The following is a 25,261-nucleotide window of genomic DNA, read 5'->3' on the forward strand; positions in this document are numbered from 1 at the left end:
TACGGAAAGCCATTTACAAACGAAGTATGTGTGTTTAGTGAGTCTGCCAGATCAGAGGCAATAGGGATGACCAGAGATGTTCGGTTGATAAGTGCGTAATTGGACTATTTTCTCGTCCTGCTTAGCATTCAAAGTGTAAAGAGTACTTTTGGGTGTCAAGGAAAATGTATGGAGTACAAAATACATTATGTTCTTTAGGAATGTAGTGAAGTAAAATAAAAGTAGTCAAAAAAATAAATACTATAGTATAGTAAAGTACAGATACCCCAAAAACTAATTTAGTAGTACATTAAAGTATTTTTACTTAAGTACTTTACACCATTGGCTAAAAGGTCTTCCTGGCCACAAATTAACCACAAATCCTGTCTCTCTCTGTCCCATTAACAAACCCAACTAGTCCTCGCACTTCACATTCACAAGCCACATATGAAGACTGCAGATACCATGGTTACCGAGGCAGACCTCCTGCCCTGCCACTATGGAAATTCATCAAACCTTGGGATTACAATTACTTGACGCCTCGTAGTGCCTGACGGAGAGATGTACTGCTTGCCAGCAAACAAGATTTCAAGATACACTCCATGCTCAAAAGTATTTGGACACACCTTCAAATTGGTGGATTCGGCTATTTCAGCCACACCTGTTGCTGACAGGTGTATAAAATCTAACACACAGCCATACAATTTCCATAGACAAATATCGGCAATAGAATGGCCTGTACTGATAAGCTCAGTGACATTCAGCGTGGACCCAACTCAGCAAAAAAAGAAACGTCCTCTCACTGTCAACTGCGTCTATTGTCAGCAAACTTAACATGTGAAAATATTTGTGTTAACATAAGATTCAACTACTGAGACAAACTGAACAAGTTCCACAGACATGTGACTAACAGAAATGGAATAATGTGTCCCTGAACAAAGGGGGGTCAAAATCAAAACAGTCAGTATCTGGTGGCCACCAGCTGCATTAAGTACTGCAGTGCATCTCCTCCTCATGGACTGCACCAGATTTGCCAGTTCTTACTGTGTCATGTTACCCCACTCTTTCACCAAGGCACCTGCAAGGGTACCACATGAGGGAGGAGGATGTCTTCCCTGTAATGCACAGCGTTGAGATTGCCTGCAATGACAACAAGCTCAGTCCAATGATGCGGTGACACACGGCCCCAGACCATGACGGACCCTCCACCTCCAAATCGATCCCGCTCCAGAGTACAGGCCTCGGTGTAATGCTCATTCCTTCGACGATAAACGTGAATCCGACCATCACCCCTGCTGAGACAAAAATGCGACTCATCAGTGAAGAGCACTTTTTTCCAGTCCGGTCTGGTCCAGTGACAGTGGGTTTGTGCCTTACAACAGGCCTACAAGCCCTCAGTCCAGCCTCTCTCAGCCTATTGCGGACAGTCTGAGCACTGATGGAGGGATTGTGCGTTCCTGGTTTAACTCGGGCAGTTGTTGTTGCCATCCTGTACCTGTCCCGCAGGTGTGATGTTTGGATTTAGCAATCCTGTGCAGGTATGGTTACACGTGGTCTGCCACTGAGGACGATCAGCTGTCCGTCCTGTCTTAGGCATCTCACAGTACGGACATTGCAATTTGTTGCACTGGCCACATCTGCAGTCCTCATGCCTAAGGCATGTTCACGCAGATGAGCAGGGACCCTGGGCATTTTTCTTTTGGTGTTTTTCAGAGTCAGTAGAAAGGCCTCTTTAGTGCCCTAAGTTTTGATAACTGTGACCTTAATTACCTACCGTCTGGAGGCTGTTAGTGTCTTAACAACCATTCCACAGGTACATGTTCATTAATTGTTTATGGTTCATTGAACAAGCATGGGAAACAGTGTTTAAACCCTTTACAATGAAGATCTGTGAAGTTATTTGGATTTTTACAAATTATCTTTGAAAGACAGGGTCCTGAAAAATGGACGTTTCTTTTTTTTCTTCTGAATTTAGGATGCCACCTTTCCAACAAGTCAGTTTGTAAAATGTCTTCCCTGCTAGAGATGTCCCAGTCAACTGTAAGTGCTATTATTGTGAAGTGGAAAGGTCTAGGAGCAACAATGACTAAGCCGCGAAGTGGTAGGCCAAACAAGCTCACAGAACACAACAGCTGAGAGCAAAAGCGTGCAGCTTCACCATGCGCAATGGCAAGAGTCGGCTGAAATGGTGTATAGCTCACCACCATTGGACTCTGGAGCAGTGGAAATTAGTTCTCTGGGGTGATGAATCACGCTTCACCATCTGGCAGTCCGGTGGACGAATCTGGGTTTGGCGGATGCCAGGAGAACGCTACCTGCCCGAATACATAACACCAATTGTAAAGTTTGGTAAAGAAGGAATAATGGCCTGGGGGCGTTTTTCATGGTACGGGCTAAGCCCCTAAGTTCCAATGAAGGGAAATCTTAATGCTACAGCATACAACAGCATTCTAGATGGTTCTGTGTTTCCAACTATGCGGCAACAGTTTGGGGAAGGCTCTTTCCAATCTTTTAAAATTTATTTATTTCACCTTTATTTAACCAGGTAGGCTAGTTGAGAACAAGTTCTCATTAGCAACCTGGCCAAGATAAAGCATAGCAATTCCACACATACAGTCAATACAGTAGAAAAAAGGAAATAAAATAAAAAGTCTATATACAGTGAGTGCAAATGAGGTAAGATAAGTGAGTTAAGGCAATAAATAGGCCATGGTGGCGAAGTAATTACAATATGGCAATTAAACACTGGCATGGTAGATGTGCAGAATATGAATGCGCAGGTAGAGATACTGGGGTGCAAAGGAGCAAGATAATTAAATAAATACAGTATGGGGATGAGGTAGATAGATGGGCTGTTTAAAGATGGGCTATGTACAGGTGCAGTGATCTGCTCTGACAGCTGGTGCTTAAAGCTAGTGAGGGAGATATGAGTCTCCAGCTTCAGTGATTTTTGCAGTTCGTTCCAGTCATTGGCAGCAGAGAACTGGAAGGAAAGGCAACCAAAGAAGGAATTGGTTTTGGGGATGACCAGTGAGATATACCTGCTGGAGCGCGTGCTACGAGTGGGTGCTGCTATGGTTACCAGTGAGCTGAGATAAGGCGGGGCTTTACCTAGCAGAGACTACGATGACCTGTAGGCAGTGGGTTTGGCGACGAGTATGAAGCAAGGGCCAACCAACGAGAGGATACAGGTTGCAGTGGTGGGTAGTGTATGGGGCTTTGGTGACAAAACAGATGGCACTGTGATAGACTGCATCCAATTTATTGAGTAGAGTGTTGGAGGCTATTTTGTAAATGACATCGCTGAAGTCGAGGATCGATAGGATGGTCAGTTTTACGAGGGTATTTTTGGCAGCATGAGTGAAGGATGCTTTGTTGCGATATAAGAAGCCGATTCTAGATATCATTTTGGATTGGAGATGCTTAATGTGAGTCTGGAAGGAGAGTTTACAGTCTAACCAAACACCTAGGTATTTGTAGTTGTCCTAGTATTCTAAGTCAGAGCCGTCCAGAGTAGTGATGCTGGACGGGAGGGCAGGTGAGGGCAGCGATCGATTGCATAGCATGCATTTAGTTTTACTTGCACTTAAGAGCAGTTGCTGGCCACGGAAGGAGAGTTGTATGGCATTGAAGCTCTTCTGGAGGTTATTTAACACAGTGTCCAGAGGGGCCAGAAGAATACAGAATTGTGTAGAGGTGGATCAGAGAATCACCAGCAGCAAGAGCGACATCATTGATGTATACAGAGAAGAGAGTCGGCCCAAGAATTGAACCCTGTGGCACCCCCATAGAGACTGCCAGAGGTCTGGACAACAGGTCCTCAAATTTGACACAAAAAAGAAGTAGTTGGTAAACCAGGCGAGGCAATCATTTGAGAAACCAAGGCTGTCGAGTCTACCAATAAGAATGTGGTGATTGACAGATTTGAAAGCCTTGGCCAGGTCGATGAATACGGCTAGGACCTTGAGCATGGCTGAGGTGCACCCATGACCAGCTCTGAAACCAGATTGCATAGCGGAGTTTCAGCATGACAATGCCCCCAAGGACAAAGCAAGGTCCATACAGAAAAATGGTTCGTCGAGATCGGTGTTGAAGGACTTGACTGGCCTGCACAGAGCCCTGACCTCAACCCCATCAAACAGCTTTGGGATGAATTGGAATGCCAACTGCGAGCCAGGCCTAATAGTCCAACATCTGTACCCGACCTCACTAAGGCTCTTGTGGCTGAATGGAAGCAAGTCCCTGCAGCAATGTTCCAACATCTAGAGGAAAGTCTTCCCAGAAGAGTAGAGTATATTATAGCAGCAAATGGGGGGACCAACTCCATATTAATGCCCCTGATCTTTGGAATGAGATGTTTGACGAGCAGGTGTCCAAACACATACACTACCATGTCAAATGTAACTTTCAAAATAAAGAAATCATCCCTGTATGATGCATTGTGCATTATATGAAGCTGTGTTTTGTGTAATAGGATGCTAAATGCATCATATATGGGGATGATTTCTGTATTTTGAAAGTAACAAATCTTGAAATCTTGGGACTATGTCAACAATGGACTGATGAAAGAAATACCAAAATATAGTTTTTCGGTGGAAAACAGAGGAATCAACACAGAGAATATGGTACACCCACCCCCATGATTCAAAATGTTAAATTCACTCTGCGTGACTAACTATGGGCATGTGGTATCAATGACCGAGTTGCCAATGATTTTTTTTTTAAATCAGCCTGGGACATAAGCAATGCAGCATTACATAATGCTAAACCTTTGTGACCCTAATCAGCTGCAGTAGAGACTGAAATCAGCATTTATTTTATGTCTTAAAGAAGACATGTAAAAAGCTGTGAAGACGTAAGAGGAGGACAAGGAAGAATGAAGCCATAGAAATTGAGAAAAAAATAGTAGCGGTTTGTTCAGTAACCAGTAGGGTGCTAGGATGGGTTGAATAAAGAGCTGAGGACCAGTCCGTAATCCTTCCCTTAAATCTCAGTCTCTGAAGGCTTCCAGGTGTGTGATCTTTCTCTCCCTGCATGGACAGGCCAGACGAGACAGACGCACACAGGAGCTCAGTCTCACCTGTCCAGGTCATCCCTCTTCATCTCGTAGTTCTTGAGGACCCGGAGGAGCTGAACGTCCTGGCTGAGGAAGCAGGGAGGCAGTAGGCCGTGGATCCCCAGCTGGAGACGTTCCTCCAGGGAGAAGGCCATGCCCTAAAACACACAGAAACATAGGAGGGACATCTGTTAGACCATCACGATAACACCAGAGCACGGTAGGGGGATATGTTGGACCATTAAACCACAGACCACTATTTAAGGCCACTGTGGGTCAGCATCTGTAGGACTGCTGGATGACTATAAACTGAAAGACTTTGATTGTTCTTTAATTGATAAACTTCACATTACAAATCAGCTTTGTGTAAAAAAAAATGCTATAATAGTCATTCTAAGAGACTGCCCTGTTCAAAGTCCAGTTCAAAAAGTCAGCAGTAACTCCCACAGATCTCATTACCTACTTAAATGAACTTTCCCCTTTACATTCAACATGACTGGCTGAGACTGCCCTGGTGAAACTTCCTTTGAACTTTTAGCCTAAGTTTGTATAAGCAGGGACATCCATCCCTCTTCAGAATCCCTGGAGTGATGATACTCAGGCGATGATACTCACTGAGTTATCTGCCCCCCCCAGCGGTTCTCCTCAATGAACCCTATTGGCTGATCTGATGTTCTGACTGTCTGCTCACATTCTGTCTGCTCACGTTCTTCCCCGTGAAGATACACACTGCAGCCATGAGACGGGGCTCTGTCTGACGACCACAACCTTTGACCTTTACCACAACCCTGACTTCCAGACGGGCATCTCGATAAACACACATGTTTAACATCTGGGTAGTGACCTTGAATGGAAAGGTATCTGAACAAAAACATGGTTTCCATTCCATTCCAGCCATTACAATGAGCCCAACCTCCGATTTCAAGTGACACCAGTCTCCACTAATCCATAGAAGTGCTGCCACCGCCCCATAGAGGCATCAGAGTGTGTGTAGCTGTGTGTTTTAGACACTCTGGCTGTATTTTTACATCTATGCATGATAAAATACAAGTCTGCTGAATACATCAGATCCTGTCGCTGCTGGGATGGAATTGAAGTTGTGGTGCAACTTCTGTGTTTTGGAACGCACCCCACGAGGGCTTGGCCGAAATGTACAGCTTTTTCAAGGAATTGGCACTTTTACATCTGGTTGAGGGGTTTGATTACATGGACGCAGAGAGAGTGAAGTAGAAAAGCATACAGTGCAATAAAATGTAGTGTTCTTGACGTTGTAATAACCACAGGCACATTTTCAAACCTTCGCAGATTTTCTTTAAAAATAATATATATTATAACATTATTGGGTTCGGTCTCAACTGAACTTGGGGCGAATGAGTCTGGGACAACACAGTTTACAGTGCATGCATACGCAGTGCACAACATCACAGAGAGGAAAACAAACACACAAACACACAGATTCCTCTTGGCAGAACATCTGAGGAACAGGATAAGTATTTGCCTGAACACTTCTCAAATCAGCAATGTTTTTTTGTAAAATTTCTATCGAGGAGCCTTCACACAGATTCTGTTATAAATACCAGGGGACGTTTGGGCTGAGAGGTTGGGAGCTTGGATGTCATCTATTGTACCTGTGACTTTCAGTGAACCCATGGTCTGATGTCAATGCACTCAATTTCTGTCAGAAGGCCAACAGTGTGTCTAGTCACAGCCCAAAGTCTACACTAGTCATGGATTTCTGGATTTCCATACTGCCACATAACAGCACATTATAATACAGTAAAGCCTAAAGTACATCAACCACTTTTGGTCAGATGTAACCACTGTAGCAGTTCCTATTGACATTGACACTTGTCCCTTGTGCTAGAGCTAAAAACACATACAAAAACACACCCTGCACTGAATGCCACTTCAATGATGATTAGGTACAATTCTCGATTGTTCTGCCGTTTAAGAACAATGTTTGTTATTTCAGTAAAGTGAACGTTCCCTCTTTGAGCCTGTCCTTTCTCCAGGCTTGACTGAGTATGTACTTAAATGACCTGAGGAGCAGACACTCAATACTGCCAGCTCGGGAATTACTACCTTCCTCATAATCAAAAGATACATTCTATTTTGCTAAGAGCCAGTGGTTGACATCATAAAGGGTGTCTCTTTAGAGGCTTTGAACTATACTGGCCATTATACAGCTGTTTAAGTGGCTCATACAACTGACCATGAGACATATTGGAGACTAGAAGCTCTGGAAATGAAGCAAGGTTTTTAAAATACATGAATCGAGCTTCAAATAGTGTGATGACATTATTATATGAGATCAAGCCTCAGATGTGTGACCGCACATGCCACATGTGTCAAACCAGAGAGGAAGAGGCGAGCGAAAGGGATAACTGGGCCAAAAATTCTGTCTTCTTCCAGCAGGTGGCATTTTTTATATTTTTCGCTCCAAGCGTAGAGTTTTTACAAATGTCCCTTTTTCAGGACCCTGTCTTTCAAAGAGAATTCGTAAAAATTCGTAAAAATCCAAATAAATCCAAATAACATCACAGATCTTCATTTTAAAGGGCTTAAACACTGTTTCCCATGCTTTTTCAATGAACCATAAAAAATGAATGAACATGCACCTGTGGAACGGATGTATATATATGCCATTTAGCAGACGCTTTTATCCAAAGCGACTTACAGTCATGTGTGCATACATTCTACGTATGGGTGGTCCCGGGGATCGAACCCACTACCCTGGCGTTACAAGCGTTAAGACACTAACAGTTTACAGACGGTAGGCAATTAAGGTCACAGTTATCAAAACAGGACACTAAAGAGGCCTTTCTACTGACTCTGAAAAACACCAAAAGAAAGATGCCCAGGGTCCCTGCTCATCTGTGTTAACATGCCTTAGGAATGCTGCAAAGAAGCATGAGTTCTGCAGATGTGGCCAGGGCAACAAATTGCAATGTCCGTACTGCGAGACGCCTAATACAGAGCTATAGGGAGAGAGGACGGACAGATGATCGTCCTCGCAGTGGCAGACAACGTGTAACAACACCTGCACAGGATCGCTAAATACGAACATCACACCTGCGGGACAGGTACGGAATGTCAACAACAACTGCCCGAGTTACACCAGGAATGCACAATCCCTCCATCAGTGCTCAGACTGTACGCAATAGGCTGAGAGAGGCTGGACTGAGGGCTTGTAGGCCTGTTGTAAGGCAGGTCCTCACCAGACATCACCAGCAACAATGGGCATAAACCCACTGTTGTTGGACCAGACAGGACTGGCAAAAAGTGCTCTTCACTGATGAGTCACGGTTTTGTCTCACCAGGGTGATGGTCAGATTCGTGTTCATCGTCGAAGGGTACGTCATGGTCTGGGGCGGTATGTTACAGCATCATCGGACTGAGCTTGTTGTCATTGCAGGCAATCTCAACGCTGTGTGTTACAGGGAAGACATCCTCCTCCCTCATGTGGTACCCTTTCTGCAGGCTCATCCTGACATGACCCTCCAGCATGACAATGCCACCAGCCATGCTGCTCGTTCTGTGCGTGATTTCCTGCAAGACATGAATGTCAGTGTTCTGCCATAGCCAGCGAAGAGCCCGGATCTCAATCCCATTGAGCACGTCTGGGACCTATTGAATCGGAGGGTGAGGGCTAGGGCCATTCCCCCCCAGAAATGTCTGGTAACTTGCAGGTGCCTTGGTGGAAGAGTGGAGAAACCTCTCACAGCAAGAACTGGCAAATCGGGTGCAGTCCATGAGGAGATGCACTGCCGTACTTAATGCAGCTGGTGGCCACACCAGATACTAACTGTTATTTTTGATTTTGACCCCACCCTTTTTTCAGGGAAACATAATTCCATTTCTGTTAGTCACATGTCTGTGGAACTTGTTCAGTTTATGTCTCAGTTGTTGAGTCTTGCTATGTTCATACAAACATTTACACATGTTAAATTTGCTGAAAATATTGACAGTGCGAGGACGTTTAGTTTTACTGAGTTTATATGGAGGTCAATGAGAGCGCATCAAATTTGATTAACAAAAATGTAATGGCTTGTTTGCTACATGTGGCTTATTTGATCAAATAGAAGATTCATAATGCGTAGGTTGTGTAATGAGTGTAATGATATACAGTTGAAGTCGGAAGTTATTAAAACTCGTTTTTCAACTACTCTCAGCAAGGAAGAAGCCACTGCTCCAAAACCACCATAACAAAAGCCAGACTACAGTTTGCAACTGCACATGGGGACAAAGATAGTCTGATAAAAGAAAAATACAACTGTTTGGCCATAATGAAGCACGGGGGTGGCAGCATCATGTTGTGGGGGTTGCTTTGCTGCAGGAGGGACTGGTGCACTTCACAAAATAGATGGCCTCATGAGAAAGGAAAATTATGTGGTTATATTGAAGCAACATCTGAAGACATCAGTCAGGAAGTTAAAGCTTGGTCACAAATGAGTCTTCCAAATGGACAATGACCCCAAGCATACTTCCAAAGTTGTGGCAAAACGGCTTAAGGACAACAAAGTCAAGGCCTTCACAAAGCCATGACCTCAATCCTATAGAAAATATGTGGGCAGAACTGAAAAAGCATGTGTGAGCAAAGAGGCCTACAAAACCGGACTCAGTTAAACCAGCTCTGTCAGGAGGAATGGGCCAAAATTCACCCAACTTCTTGTGGGAAGCTTGTGGAAGGCTACCTGAAACATTTGACCCAAGTTAAACAATTTAAAGACAATCCTACCAAATACTAATTGTGTGTATGTAAACATCTGACCCACTGGGAATGTGATGAAAGAAATAAAAGCTGAAATAAATCACTCTACCATTATTCTGAAATGTCACATTCTTAAAATAAAGTGGTGATACTAACTGACCTAAGACGATAATTTTTTTATCAGGATTAAGGATTAAGTGTCAGGTGAAGTGTCAGTGAAGTGTCAGTGAAAAACTGCATTTAAATGAATTTGGCTAAGGTGTATGTAAACTTCCAACTTCAACTGTAAGTAGGACACGTTAGGCAGTAGGTACATCCAGCAGGTAGCCTAGTGGGACAAGAGGAATACCTATGTGAGAATGCTGTTCATAGACTACAGCTCGGCATTCAACACCATAGTACCCTCCAAGCTCGTCATCAAGCTCGAGACCCTGGGTCTCGACCCCGCCCTGTGCAACTGGGTACTGGACTTCCTGACGGGCTGCCCCCAGGTGGTGAGGGTAGGCAACAACATCTCCTCCCCGCTGATCCTCAACACTGGGGCCCCACAAGGGTGCGTTCTGAGCCCTCTCCTGTACTCCCTGTTCACCCACGACTGCGTGCCAACGCACGCCTCCAACTCAATCATCAAGTTTGCGGACGACACAACAGTGGTAGGCTTAATTACCAACAACGACGAGACGGCCTACAGGGAGGAGGTGAGGGCCCTCAGAGTGTGGTGTCAGGAAAATAACCTCACACTCAACGTCAACAAAACTAAGGAGATGATTGTGGACTTCAGGAAACAGCAGAGGGAACACCCCCTATCCACATTGATGGAACAGTAGTGGAGAGGGTAGCAAGTTTTAAGTTCCTCGGCATACACATCACAGACAAACTGAATTGGTCCACTCACACAGACAGCATCGTGAAGAAGGCGCAGCAGCGCCTCTTCAACCTCAGGAGGCTGAAGAAATTCGGCTTGTCACCAAAAGCACTCACATTTACATTTACATTTAAGTCATTTAGCAGACTCACAAACTTCTACAGATGCACAATCGAGAGCATCCTGGCGGGCTGTATCACCGCCTGGTACGGCAACTGCTCCGCCCTCAACCGTAAGGCTCTCCAGAGTGTAGTGAGGTCTGCACAACGCATCACCGGGGGCAAACTACCTGCCCTCCAGGACACCTACACCACCCGATGTTACAGGAAGGCCATAAAGATCATCAAGGACATCAACCACCCGAGCCACTGCCTGTTCACCCCGCTATCATCCAGAAGGCGAGGTCAGTACAGGTGCATCAAAGCTGGGACCGAGAGACTGAAAAACAGCTTCTATCTCAAGGCCATCAGACTGTTAAACAGCCACCACTAACATTGAGTGGCTGCTGCCAACACACTGACACTGACTCAACTCCAGCCACTTTAATAAATGGAATTGATGGGAAATGATGTAAATATATCACTAGCCACTTTAAACAATGCTACCTTATATAATGTTACTTACCCTACATTATTCATCTCATATGCATACGTATATACTGTACTCTATATCATCGACTGCATCCTTATGTAATACATGTATCACTAGCCACTTTAACTATGCCACTTTGTTTACATACTCATCTCATATGTATATACTGTACTCGATACCATCTACTGTATCTTGCCTATGCTGCTCTGTACCATCACTCATTCATATATCCTTATGTACATATTCTTTATCCCCTTACACTGTGTATAAGACAGTAGTTTTGCAATTGTTAGTTAGATTACTTGTTGGTTATTACTGCATTGTCGGAACTAGAAGCACAAGCATTTCGCTACACTCGCATTAACATCTGCTAACCATGTGTATGTGACAAATACAATTTGATTTGATTTGATTTGGGTTAGAGTGTTGGGCCAGTAATTGAAAGAATGCTAGATCAAATCCCTGAGCTGACAAGGTAAAAATCTGTCATTCTGCCCCTGAACAAGGCAGATAGCCTAGAAACAGTGGGTTGTCATTGAAAATAAGAATTTGTTCTTAACTGACTTGCATAGTTAAATAAAGGTTCAAATAAAAAACATCCCGGGCAACTGAGAAAAGAAAACATTGCTTGTTGTTCACGCGCATATCTGCCCTCTCATTAGCTAGAATGCTCCGACATCTTGCCTCCTCTCGGCTGCCATCTATTTTTGAAGACATTTTGTTTCATTCTCAGCGCAGCCACTTGAGTATCTGGTCAATATAAGTCCATGGAGGGCCAAGTGTCTGCAGGTATTTCACTCCTCCCTTGTACTTGATTAATGAATTAAGATCACTAAATTAGTAAGGAACTTCCCTCACTTGGTTGTCTAGGTCTTAAGTGAAAGGTAAAAACGAAAACCAGCAGACACTAGGCCCTCCTCGGAATGAGTTTGACACCCCTGGCATGCGCACACAAGCGCATGCAAACAGCCACACTTGCCCGAACCCGCACACGTACCCACCCATGCACGCACACACAAACTTGTTCTCTTGAATAATTGTGTGCATTTGGACAAGCATTAAAACAAAACAGTGGCCCACACAGTAGCAGTACTGACACAGTTAGGGGCTTGTCTGTGTCAGAGCTAAATGTCAAGGCATGTCTGAGAGAGTGAGATGACCCATGGACTCAGTCTCATTAAGAATAATTACTTGCACAATTCCGTGGTCGCTCAAAGGCTCCTAGTGTAATATGTGAAATGGAGACCCTCCATGGAACCCAGCCCAAATGAGCAATTAAATTCCCCGACAATGGATCAGGAAGCCTGGGCCGACATGGCAAGCCACTGAGTAGGGAACTATGGAACCACCTTCCGATTGGGGACATAGATGGCTGGATTGGTGATGTGGAAGGGGGGGGGAGAGAAGGAGCAGGAGGAGAGGGTAGGGGTAGGGCCCTGCTTTTCTGCTTATCCACTGTATGCTTGGATGTCAAGAAATATTATATTGACATGGTCTGCAGCTCCTGGCAGGGTTAACATGGGAACCGGCAGGTGGATTTGGTGTGTGACTGACTAGCTATATAATCGAGCAGCATCAACCCTTAACTTAGTCCGTAAATAGAACTGACTATCCTCTCAATCAACCACCACAGACCCTGTCAGTCACAACAGCCTGGTGAGGCCCTCCGATAGCTACTGAGGAAAGCCATTCTCCAAAACGAATCAGATAACAGCTAGAGAGTGATGAGATAAGATGGCGTGAAGGGAAGAGGTGGTGAAGGAGGATTGTGTTCCTAATATGGGTGCCATATTTTAAACTGTTCAACTCACAAACATTTCCACTTGTTGTTAAGGTGGTGGAGCAGGTATTCGTTTCTTGAGAAACAATGGAACAATGTGTTGTCAAATTCCTTCGTTCTTCGTTGGTGAATGTTTGCACTCACTCAAACACAAAAGAATATGCATTCTTGACCAAACAGACACACATGCACTACATGACCAAAAGCATGTGAACACCTGCTCGTTGAACATCTTAATCCAAAATCATGGGAATTAATATAGAGTTGGTCCCCCTTTGCTGCTATAACAACCTTCACTCTTCTGGGAAGACTTTCCACTAGATGTTGGAACATTTCTGCAGGGACTTGCTTCCATTCAGCCACAAGAGCATTCGTGAGGTCGGGCACTGTTGTTGGGCAATTGAGGCCTGGCTCGCAGTCTGCGTTCCAATTCATCCCTAAGGTGTTCAATGGGGTTGAGGTCAGGGCTCTGTGCAGGACAGTCAAGTTCTTCCACACCGATCTCAACAAACCATTTCTGTATGGACCTCGCTTTGTGCACGGGGTATTGTCATGCTGAAACAGGAAAGGGCCTTCCACAAATTGTTGCCACAAATTTGGAAGCATGGAATCATTTAGGATGTCATTGTATGCCTCACAGGTGGCACAGCTGTTTCCTCCGACACATTGGTGTGGCTGGCTTCCGGGTTGGATGCGCACTGTGTTAAGAAGCAGTGTGGCTTGGATGCGTTTCGGAGGACGCATGACTTTCGACCTGAGTCTCTCCCGAGCCCGTACGGGAGTTGTAGCGATGAGACAAGATAGTAGCTACTAATAATTGGATACTATGAAATTGGGGAGAAAAAGGGGGTCTTTTTTTTAAACACACAAAAAAAAGAATGTCATGCTGTAGCGTTAAGATTTCCCATCACTGGAACTAAGGGGCCTGGCCCAAACCATGAAAAACAGCCGCAGACCATTAATACTCATGCACTATGCATTACGGGCAGGTAGAATTCTCCTGGCTTCCGCAAAATCCAGATTCCTTTGTTGGACTGCCAGATGGTGAAGCATGATGCATCACTCCAGAGATAGCTTTTCCACTGCTCCAGAGTCCAATGGCGGCGAACTTTACACCACTCCAACCGACGCTTGGCATTGCGCATGGCGATCTTAGGTTTGTGTGCGGCTGCTCGGCCATTGAAACCCATTTCATGAAGCTCATAACGAACAGTTCTTGTACTGACGTTGCTTCCAAAAGCAGAAAGGAACTAGGTAATGAGTGTTGCAACAGAGGACAGATGATTTTTAGCACTCGGCGCTCCAGTTCTGTGGACCATTGTAGTTCCTAGATGTTTCCTAGATGTTTCCACGTCACAATAACAGCACATTTTCAATCGCTCCCTATCCCATTCTGCTGTCCCCACATGCTTCAAGACAGCCACCATTGTTCCTGTACCCAAGAAGGCAAAGATGAACTAAATGACTACTGCCCCGTATCACTCGCTTCTGTCATCATGAAGTGCTTTGAGAGACTAGTCAAGGATCATATCACCTCCACCTTACCGGCCACCCATAGACCCACTTCAGTTTGCATACCGCCCCAATAGGTCCACAGACGATGCAATTGCCATCACACTGCCTTATCCCATCTGGACAAGAGGAATACCTATGGAAGAATGCTGTTCATTGACTACAGCTCAGCATTCAACACCATAATACCCTCCAAGCTCATCATCAAGCTGGAGGCCCTGGGTCTCAACCCCGCCCTGTGCAATTGGATCCTGGACTTTCTGAAGGGCCGCCCCCAGGTGGTGAAGGTAGGAAACAGCATCTCCACTTCGCTGACCCTCAACACTGGGGCCCCACAAGGGTGCGTGCTCAGCCCCCTACTGTACTCCGTTCACCCACGACTACGTGGCCATGCACGCCTCAAACTCAATCATCAAGTTTGCAGACGACACAACGGTAGTGGGCTTGATTACATACAACGATGAGACAGCCTACAGTGAGGAGGTGAGGGCACTCTGAGTGTGGTGTCAGGAAAACCTCTCACTCAACATCAACAAATCAAAGGAGATGATTGTGGACAGCAGAGGGAGCACCCTATATACATCGAAGGGACAGCAGTGGAGAAGGTGGAAAGTTTAAAGTTCCTCGGCATACACATCACAGACAAACTGAAATGGCCCAACCCTCTTCAACCTCAGGAGGCTGAAGAAATTTGGTTTCACCCAAAACCCTGACAAACTTTTACAGATGTCCAATCGAGAGCATCCAGTCGGGCTGTATCACAGCCTGGTAAGGCAACTGCACCGCCCTCAACTGCAAGGCTCTCCGGAGGGTGGAGCGGTCTGCACAACGCATCATCAGGGGCAAACTACCTGCCCTCCATGTCACCTACAGCACCCAATGTCACAGGAAGGCTAATAAGATCATCAAGGACCTCAGCCTCTCGAGCCACTTCCTGTTCACAATGCTACCATCCAGAAGGCGAGGTCAGTACAGGTGCATCAAAGCTGGGACCGAGAGACTGAAAAATAGCTTCTATCGCAACGCCATCAGACTGCTAAACAACAATCACTAACTCAGAGGCTGCTGCCTACATTGAGACCCAATCACTGGTCACTTCAATAAAATGGATTGCCAAGAGTGTGCAAAGGTGTCATCAAGGCAAAGGGTGGCTACTTTGAAGAATCCATTACTACATGGTTAACAAACAGATCACTAGTCTCTTTAAACTATTCCACTTTAAACAATGCCACTTTAATCATGTTTACATATCTTACATTACTCATATCATATCTATTGTATTTTATACCATCTATTGCACCTTGCCTATGCCGCACAGCCATCACTCATCCATATACTCTATTTATATGTACATATTCTCAATCACCCCTCTAGATTTGTGTATTAGGTAGTCGCTGGGAAATTGTTAGATTACTTGTTAGATATTACGGCACTGTCAGAACTATAAGCACAAGCAAGCATTTCGCTACACTCGCATTAACATCTGCTAACCATGTGCATGTGACCAATAACATGCTGGTTTGCTTCGGAAGCTGGAAGTGGTGTTGGAGGACCAGTAGGAGGCACTCTTTCCTCTGGTCTAAAAAAAAGAAATATCCCAATGCCCCAGGGCAGTGTCCCCAATCACTGCCCTGGGGCATTGGGATATTTCTTTTTTTTAGACCAGAGGAAAGAGTGCCTCCTACTGGGTGCCGTCTTTCGGATGGGACGTTAAACGGGTGTGCTGACTCTGAGGTCATTAAAGATCCCATGGCACTTATCGTAAGAGTAGGCGTGTCAACCCCGGTGTCCTGGTTAAATTCCCAATCTGGCCCTCGAACCATCGCGGTCACCAAATAATCCCCAGTTTACAATTGGCTCTATCATCCCCCTCCTCTCCCCTGTAACTATTCCCCAGGTCGTTGCTGCAAATGAGAACGTGTTCTCAGTCAACTTACCTGGTAAAATAACGGATAAATAAAAAATATTAAAAAATAACATTTTATTTGACTTGACTTACAGTTAACCGGGGCAATACTAGCTGTGCAGAAATTTGACAAACTGACTTGTTGAAAAGGTGGCATCCTATGATGGTGCCACGTTGAAAGTCACTGATCTCTTCAGTACGGCCATTCTACTGCCAATGTTTGTCTATGGAGATTGAATGGCTGTGTGCTTCGAATGTATATACCTGTCAACAAGAGGTGGCTGAAATAGCCACATCCACTAATTTGAAGGAGTGTCCACATACTTTTGTATATATAGTTTACACACTCAATTGGACACGTGTACACACAGCTTTTGTCTTTTTGATTGCTTGCCATAATAGTTTTAAAGTTTGATTGCTGCAAAGCTTTCCTCTTTTGCTTAGAGAGTCGAGGGTTGGTCAGGGTGGACTGGAATGCTTCCACATGTGGCATACCACATCTAAGGTGACCGCACCCTGTGCCAACACGTGTCGCCCGCAGATCCATGTTCCAGGAGCTAGTGGTAACTAAGCAGACCTGTAATCTGCCCATGGGGCAATGCCACACTCCAGCTCAGGCCACACTTCCACGGCCAAGCCTACCCCAAGAACACACAGTACACAAGGAAACTGGTAATTAGTAGACCAGATGGTGTAAGCATAGAATATAAAAGTATGTTATTTTCAAACTGATAAAACTCCTTCCGTGTATTCCAGAAAGTTCCAGAGTTCAAAAGCAGCGTTGTTTAGGTTATTCATTCTGGAGGGATAGTTTCAAAAGTTTGACTAGCCCTTCTCATACCCCAACCATGTAATCTCACATCTACCACAAACCAAAATACAGAGAGATGTTCAGGGGCCTGCCTTGTTTAACTTCTTTGGGATAGGGGGCAGCATTTTCACTTTTGGATGAATAGCGTGCCCAGAGTAAACTACCCCCTACTCAGTCCCAGATGCTAATATATGCATATTATTAGTATTGTATAGAAAACAATTTGAAGTTTCTAAAACTGTTTGAATGATGTCTGAGTATAACAGAACTCATATGGAGAAAAAATCCAAACAGGAAGTGGGAAATCTGAGGTTTGTAGTTTTTGAAATCGGCCCCTATCAAATGCACAGTGGGATATGGGTTATGTTGCACTTCCTAAGGCTTCCACTAGATGTCAACCATCTTTAGAACGTTGTTTCAGGCTTCTCCTGTGAAGGGGGGTCAATGGGAGCTGTTTGACTAAGGGGTCTGCCAGCAGCCTCGTTCTCAGGCATTTCACATGGGAAGTATCTCTCGTTCCATTGCTTTTCTACAGACAATGGAATTCTCCAGTTGGAACATTATTGATCATTTATGATAAAAACATCCTAAAGATTGATTCTATACTTAGTTTGACAACTTTCTTCGACCTGTAATATAACTTTTTGAACTTTTCGTCCGACTGGACCTGAACGTGCTTTTGGATTTGTTAACCAAACACCCTAACAAAAGAAGCTATTTGGACAAATGGACATAAATGGACATTATCAAACAAAACAAACATTTATTGTGGGACTGCGATTCCTGGGAGTGCATTCTGATGAAAATCAAAGGTAAGTGAATATTTATAATGCGATTTATGACTAATGTTGACTGCGCAACATGGCGGATATTTCTTTTGGCTGGTTTGGGCTCTGAGCGCAGTACTCAGATTATCCTTTTTCCGTAAAGTATTTTTGAAATCTGACACAGCGGTTGCATTAATTTTATCTAAAATTCCATGCATAACACTTGTAATTTATAACATTTATAATGAGCATTTCTGTGAATTCATGTGGCTCTCTGCAATATCACTGCATGTTTTGGAACTACTGAACATAACACGCCAATGTAAAATAAGATTTTTGGATATAAATATGAACTTTACCGAACATGTATTGTGTAACATGAAGTCCTATGAGTGTCATCTGATGAGGATCATCAAAGGTAAGTGATTAATTCTATCTCTATTTGTGCTTTTTGTGACTCCTCTCTTTGGCTGGAAAAAATGGCTGGATTTGTCTGAGTTGGTGACCTAACAATCAATAACAATTGACCTAAAATTGTTCGTCACTTTTGAAATCTGTGGCTGGATTAAAGATAATTTTATCTTTAAAATGGTGCCTAATACTTGTATGAGATTTGTTGATTTGTATTTGGCGCCCTGCAATGTCATTGGCTGTTGGAGAGGGGTTCCGCTAGTCCTAGACAGGTTAACCTCAAATACACTAAAAGTTTAAAATGTCCAACACTGCAGGAAAGTTCTCCGGCAACAGGGTGATCAAATTAAAATCTTACATCTGTAACACTGCTCATAATTTGTCTCTTCCAACCTGAAGTACAATTTTCCCTCCCGCTGTTGACATTTCATGAATTGCCCCCCTCTTTTATGTGTGTCCCATGAGCACTCTGTTTTGGTGGAAGCGAAGCCCCCTCTTCTTGAAGAGAAAAGAGCATTGAGCGAGACCTAGGCCAGACTCCCCACTCCCCCCAGTCTGAGATTAGATACAGAAACATAAGCCCTTCATGGAAGACAGATGGATAATGTTTGGCAGAAAAGATTCACTGGCACAAACATGTGATCAGAGAGGTTTGGAAGGGGGACTGGAGCGCTCTCTGTTCATCCCAGAGAGACAGAGAGCGCTAAGCAGAGCTGACCTACTGCACCTCCACTGATGCTTTCCCCACTGTAGGGTGTACAGGGCACAAGGGAAGTGCACACAGTCGATAGGACGAAGTGTGGATAAAGACTCATTAACACTGTTTATTGCAATTCCACAGTGTATAGCTCTGGACTCATCAGCCCACAAAGGGCTCTTATTGGCACATCATCGATCAGCATGGCCAACTGCTGTATGAAACTGCTGAAGATGATGAAAAGGAACTAAGTGTTGTTGTAGTGTTGAAGCCCTGTGTTCAGCTTTATGCTGATCTGGCTGGTTTTCAGATAGAAATGTCCTCCATAGAGCTGACATGATTCTCTATTCTACATGACAGTGAAGCATTTCTGTTCTACATACAATATTTATATCTGAACACTATGTAATGTTGCAGCCCACTGGAGGTGGCCTTGGAGTTTCTGCTGGGTCTGAAGTAAGCTAAGTCCCAGGGCAGTACTCCGTCTAAAACCCCCAGCTGACGAAACAGGGAATGAAGGCTATTCCCATAAAACATGGCCAGCCATCAGCCTAAACACACTATTACTACAACAGGTTCTTCAGACCACACATCAACTGGGTTAACTTGTTAGGGACGTAGTCCCGTGGTGGGAACATCAATCAGCGGAAATGTTCAAGAGCGCCACCTATAGAGGTTGATAAAACTCAAACTTTCATTAAAATGGACATACAATATACCGAATTAAAGCTACACTCGTTGTGAATCTATCCACCAAGTCAGATTTGTAAAATGCTTTTCGGCGAAAGCAAGAGAAGCTATTATCTGATACCATGCACCCTCAAAATACTGCAACGTCACCTAACACGACAGATTTTGCGTTAGCCGGCGCAAAGTAAAACACAGAGATAAAATATAAAACATTCATTACCTTTGACGACCTTCTTTCTTGGCACTCCTAGATGTCCCATAAACATAATTTAGGGTCTTTTTTCGATTAAATCGGTCCATATATAGCCTAGATATCGTTGAAGTCGCGCATGGATATTTATTTCCATTTTCAGTGATCAGATTTTCATGCACTTTTCGATGAAACGCACGTTCTGTTATATTCACAGCCGTGATTTAACCAGTTTTAGAAACGTCTGAGTGTTTTCTATCCACACATACTAATCATATGCATATACTATATTCCTGGCATGAATAGCAGGGCGCTGAAATGTTGCGCGATTTTTAACAAAAAGCTGCGAAAAGCTGCTTAAATTCTCGACTTCCCTAACAGGTTTTAAGGTGTTGCATGTGACTGGGGTCCATTGGTTCTTCATTGGTGGACACTGAGAGAAGGGGTGGATTTGCTTTTCTACTGAAATGACAAGGAGTCCATATGGACACCATTATACTGTATTAGAATAAATATGTTTGAGAAATGCAAATTAAGACCATTTGGAAGAGATGAGACGATTCCAGAACGGCTAATATTGTAAAGTCAGAAAATGGTAAGTTAAAGCATACTCTCATTAGAAGTATGAGTAGTTTGGTTGTCTGTGACCTGACTGGGTTTACCACAATCAAACAGCTTGGGTAGAGTCTGACTCACACACCTCATTCCAATATGCTTTCAACAATGTGACACACATACACAAACTCAGAGAAGAAATCAAGATTGTGCAATGCTACAGAAGCTGTTGTGAAGAATAGTGCTGTTTAGCGCCGACTTAAGAGAGGACAAACACACTACAGTACAGTCGTGACCAAAGTTTTGAGAATGACACAAATATTAATTTCCAAAGTTTGCTGCTTCAGTGTCTTTAGATATTTTTGTCAGATGTTACTATGAAATACTGAAGTATAATTCCAAGTATTTCATAAGTGTCAAAGGCTTTTATTGACAATTACATGAAGTTGATGCAAAAAGTCAATATTTGCAGTGTTGACCCTTCTTTTTCAAGACCTCTGCAATCTTCCCTGGCCTGCTGTTAATTAACTTCTGGGCCACATCCTGACAGATGGCCCATTATTGCATAATCAATGCTTGGGGTTTGTCAGAATTTGTGGGTTCTTGTTTGTCCACCCGCTTCTTGAGGATTGACCACATGTTCTCAATGGGATTAAGGTCTGGGGAGTTTCCTGGCCATCGACACAAAATATCTATGTTTTGTTCCCCGAGCCACTTAGTTATCACTTTTGCCTTATGGCAAGGTGCTCCATCATGCTGGAAAATGGTTGGGAGAAGTTGCTCTCGGAGGATAGGTTGGTACCATTCTTTATTCATGGCTGTGTTCTTAGGCAAAATTGTGAGTGAGCCCACTCCCTTGGCTGAGAAGCAACCCCACACATGAATGGTCTCAGGATGCTTTACTGTTGGCATGACACAGGAGTGATGGTAGCGCTCACCTTGTCTTCTCCGGACAAGCTTTATTCTGTATGCCCCAAACAATCGGAAAGGGAATTCATCAGAGAAAATGACCTGACCCCAGTCCTCAGCAGTCCAATCCCCGTACCTTTTGCAGAATATCAGTCTGTCCCTGATGTTCTTCCTGGAGAGAAGTGGCTTCTTTGCTGCCCTTCTTGACACCAGGCCATCCTCCAAAAGTCTTCGCCTCACTGTGCGTGCAGATGCACTCACAACTGCCTGCTGCAATTCCTGAGCAAGCTCTGTACTGGTGGTGCCCCGAGCCCGCAGATTAATTAACTTCAGGAGATGGTCCTGGAGCTTGCTGGACTTTCTTGGGCGCCCTAAAGCTTTCTTCACAACAATTGAACCGCTCTCCTTGATGTTCTTGATGATCCGATGAATGGTTGATTTAGGTGCAATCTTACTGGCAGCAATATCCTTGCCTGTGAAGCCCTTTTTGTGCAAAGCAATGATGATGGCACGTGTTTCCTTGCAGGTAACCATGGTTGACAGAGGAAAAACAATGATTCCAAGCACCACCCTCCCTTTGAAGCTTTCAGTCTGTTATTCAAACTTAATCAGCATGACAGAGTGATCTCCAGCCTTATCCACGTCAACACTCACACCTGTGTTAACGAGAGAATCACTGACATGTCAGCTGGTCCTTTTGTCGCAGGGCTGATATGCAGTGGAAATGTTTGGGGGGGGATTCAGTTAATTTGCATGGCAAAGAGGGACTTGCAAGTAATTGCAGTTCATCTGATCACTCTTCATAACATTCTGGAGTATATGCAAATTGCCATCATACAAACTGAGGCAGGATACTTTGTGAAAATGTATATTTGTGTCATTTTCAAAGCTTTTAGCCACGACTGTACATTACTTCCTTATTGTACAGCGGCATAACACATCATCCTTTTGTTTGATCAATTGTGGCATGTGTGTCTAGACGCTGTGAAAACAGTGGGGCTGGAGCAGGGTTTGGGGAGGGGTCATCCTGTGTGTGTGTGTGTGTGTGTGTGTGTGTGTGTGTGTGTGTGTGTGTGTGTGTGTGTGTGTGTGTGTGTGTGTGTGTGTGTGTGTGTGTGTGTGTGTGTGTGTGTGTGTGTGTGTGTGTGTGTGTGTGTGTGTGTGTGTGTGTGTGTGTGTGTGTGTGTGTGTCCAATAGAAGGGGCTCCCAGTTATCAGGGAGTCCAGAGAGAGGTTCTGTTATTCTGCAGCTCAAAGACAAACTGGCACCAGAAGCAATCAGGCAAGCCACTGCTGGCTTACTGCATGAGACTATACGTGCCAAGACTGGACTCAGACATTCACGGTCCACTTGCCTCCCCGGCTTGGCCCGGCCTGACTAGCTCAGCCAGTATGTCTGTTATATAAACCCTCACCACCTCCCTTTCTCACCGTCTCTGGTGCTGCCACGTAGCCAAACAAGCAAGAGAAAGAGAGAGTGAGTAAGCGAGAGAGAGATAGAGAGACCGAGAGAAAGGGAGCAAAGGAGAGAGGGAGGAGGAGAGAGAGAGAGAGATGGCGAGAAAGACTGGCACTTTGAGGCTTACTGGGTGATCTGAAAGGACTCAATGAGTTAGTAGCAGATCTACAATACAGGCCGCTCTCCCTCGTGAATAAAACTTTACCTCTTTCTTTCTCCCTCTCTCACACTCACACACTTGCATTTTAGACACACATGCCACACTTACACTCACCATCTCACACACCGGTGTGGAAAATAAGTTGGCTGCCTAGAGAGCCCCTCACACTCTCGCACGCACGCACGCACGCACACGCACGCCATCCAATCCAGCCCCAGTTTTTCTCTCAACACCAGCCTCTCCACTGGGGTGTTAATGAGTCTGACGTGTTAGTGTCAGAGTGTAACAATTCCGTAACTACATGCTGGGAGACGGGAAGCAAGTACAGGGTGAGGATTTAATAATAAATAGACATGTAACTAAACAAGAACAGCATCTGAACAAGAGAAACAAAACAACATCAAAGCAGACACAGGAATGAAACTGAGGAACTGACAGATATAGGGGAGGCAATCAGTGACGTGATGGAGTCCAGGTGAGTCCGATGCAGCACTGGTGCGCGTAATGATGGTGACAGGTGTGCGAACTGATGAACAGCTTGGCAAACTCAGATACCAGAGAGGGGAAGCGGGAGCAGATGTGACACAGAGAACCCAGGGAGGGAGAAAGGGGCAGTTTTAGCTAGTTGGTGCACTGGCCTAGCACCCTGACTGAGCCAAGGCATACAGGGCTGATCTCTGATGGACAGCATGGGGAGAGACATATGGAGAAAGTGACAGCACTGCACCACAGATTTTTGTACAGGCTGGATCACACGTGTTGAGTGAGAAGCAGAGCATTTCCTGTACATGCATACGCTGGGGGCATGGAGAAAAAGAATGCATGAACAGAGACAGGAAGAAGACAAGGAGCAGAATAACTGGATTACCTCACTTTACCATTGAACTAGTCATCTTTCTTCTCGAATCCGTAGAACTTAAAACAGAGGTAAGATAGATATCGATTTTGATACATGACGTAGTATTTTCATATACACTTTCATATTCATTCGAAATTCAGTTCTTTCTTGAAGTTTTCTCACAAAAACAAGCTTGTCTCTGAAATGTCAACTCAGCACTGAACATAAATGTAAAATCTGCACCGCTATGTCAACAGAGCTCGGTGCTTAATATCAGATGTATTAGGTTATGAAATGTTTTTTTTTTGGATATAATGTTAATGATATGTTAGAGAAAGACCCCACTGAACGATTCAGAACTTAATTATATTTATCTTGGTAAAATGTATTTAATAACATAAGGAAATTCAATTTCATCACAAAAGCGGCCTGAAGAAGAAGGCTGACGTTTTACGTGTTCCTATTCAATTGTGTTTTCTTTTCTTCTTCTTCTTTCTATTTTGTACATAATGTTGCTGCTACCGTCTCTTATGACCGAAAATAACTTTTGAACATCAGACCTGTGATTTACTCACCACGAACTGGCAGAATCCTTTTTTTGAGTCCGATGAGCCCGACGTGAATGACATACTGCTTTCACGGGAACAGGCCCAGATCCCCGTCATTTGTGTGGAGAGAAGGCAGTGAAAAAGGGGCCGAGGGCGTGCTGCCTTCGGAGAATTCGTAAGCGATCGAATAAACCTCCACTGCCTTCCATTCTACTAGCCAACGGGCAGTCTATGGAAAATAAAATTGATGACCTACACGGAAGATTAAGCTACCAACGGGACATTCAAAATTGTAATATCTCATGAGTCACGGAGTCGTGGCTGAACGACGACATTATCAACATATAGCTGGCTGGTTATACGCAAGCATTTCTTGAGAAATGTATTATTCCAGTTTAGGCAAAATTTTGAATTTGGCTACTAGATGGCAGCAGTGTATGTTTAAGGTTTTAGACAGATCCAATAATCCATTGCAATTGTTTTCAAAATATTGTATCAAGTCTGCCCAAATCTGCCTAATTGGTTTATTGATAAATGTTCAAGTTCATAACTGCGCACTCTCCTCAGACAATCACATTTCACTGTAATAGCTACTGTAAATTGGACAGTGCAGTTAGATTAACAAGAATTTAAGCTTTCTGCCCATGTCAGATATGTCTATGTCCTGGGAAATGTTCTTGTTACTTACAATCTCATACTAATCACATTAGCACACGTTAGCTCAACCGTCCCGAGGCGGGGGGGGGGTGGACACCGATCCTGTAGAGGTTTTAATAATGGAACTCTAGTCACTTTAAAAATGTTTAAATAATGTTTACATACTGCT

At 44.2% G+C, this 25,261-nt stretch overlaps 1 protein-coding gene across 1 annotated transcript in view; it reads right to left on the reverse strand.

Annotated features, from left to right (window-relative positions):
- LOC123997509 (NADP-dependent malic enzyme-like) overlaps positions 1-25,261 on the reverse strand; it is a 134,899-nt gene that overhangs the window by 84,874 nt on the left and 24,764 nt on the right. The window contains exon 2 of the mRNA XM_046301821.1: positions 5,060-5,193. Coding sequence (XP_046157777.1) covers positions 5,060-5,193 — 134 coding nt within the window. The remainder of the gene's footprint in view (positions 1-5,059; positions 5,194-25,261) is intronic.

The sequence above is a fragment of the Oncorhynchus gorbuscha genome, linkage group LG15, assembly GCF_021184085.1.
Source record: "Oncorhynchus gorbuscha isolate QuinsamMale2020 ecotype Even-year linkage group LG15, OgorEven_v1.0, whole genome shotgun sequence".
In the NCBI taxonomy this organism is placed as follows: domain Eukaryota; kingdom Metazoa; phylum Chordata; class Actinopteri; order Salmoniformes; family Salmonidae; genus Oncorhynchus; species Oncorhynchus gorbuscha.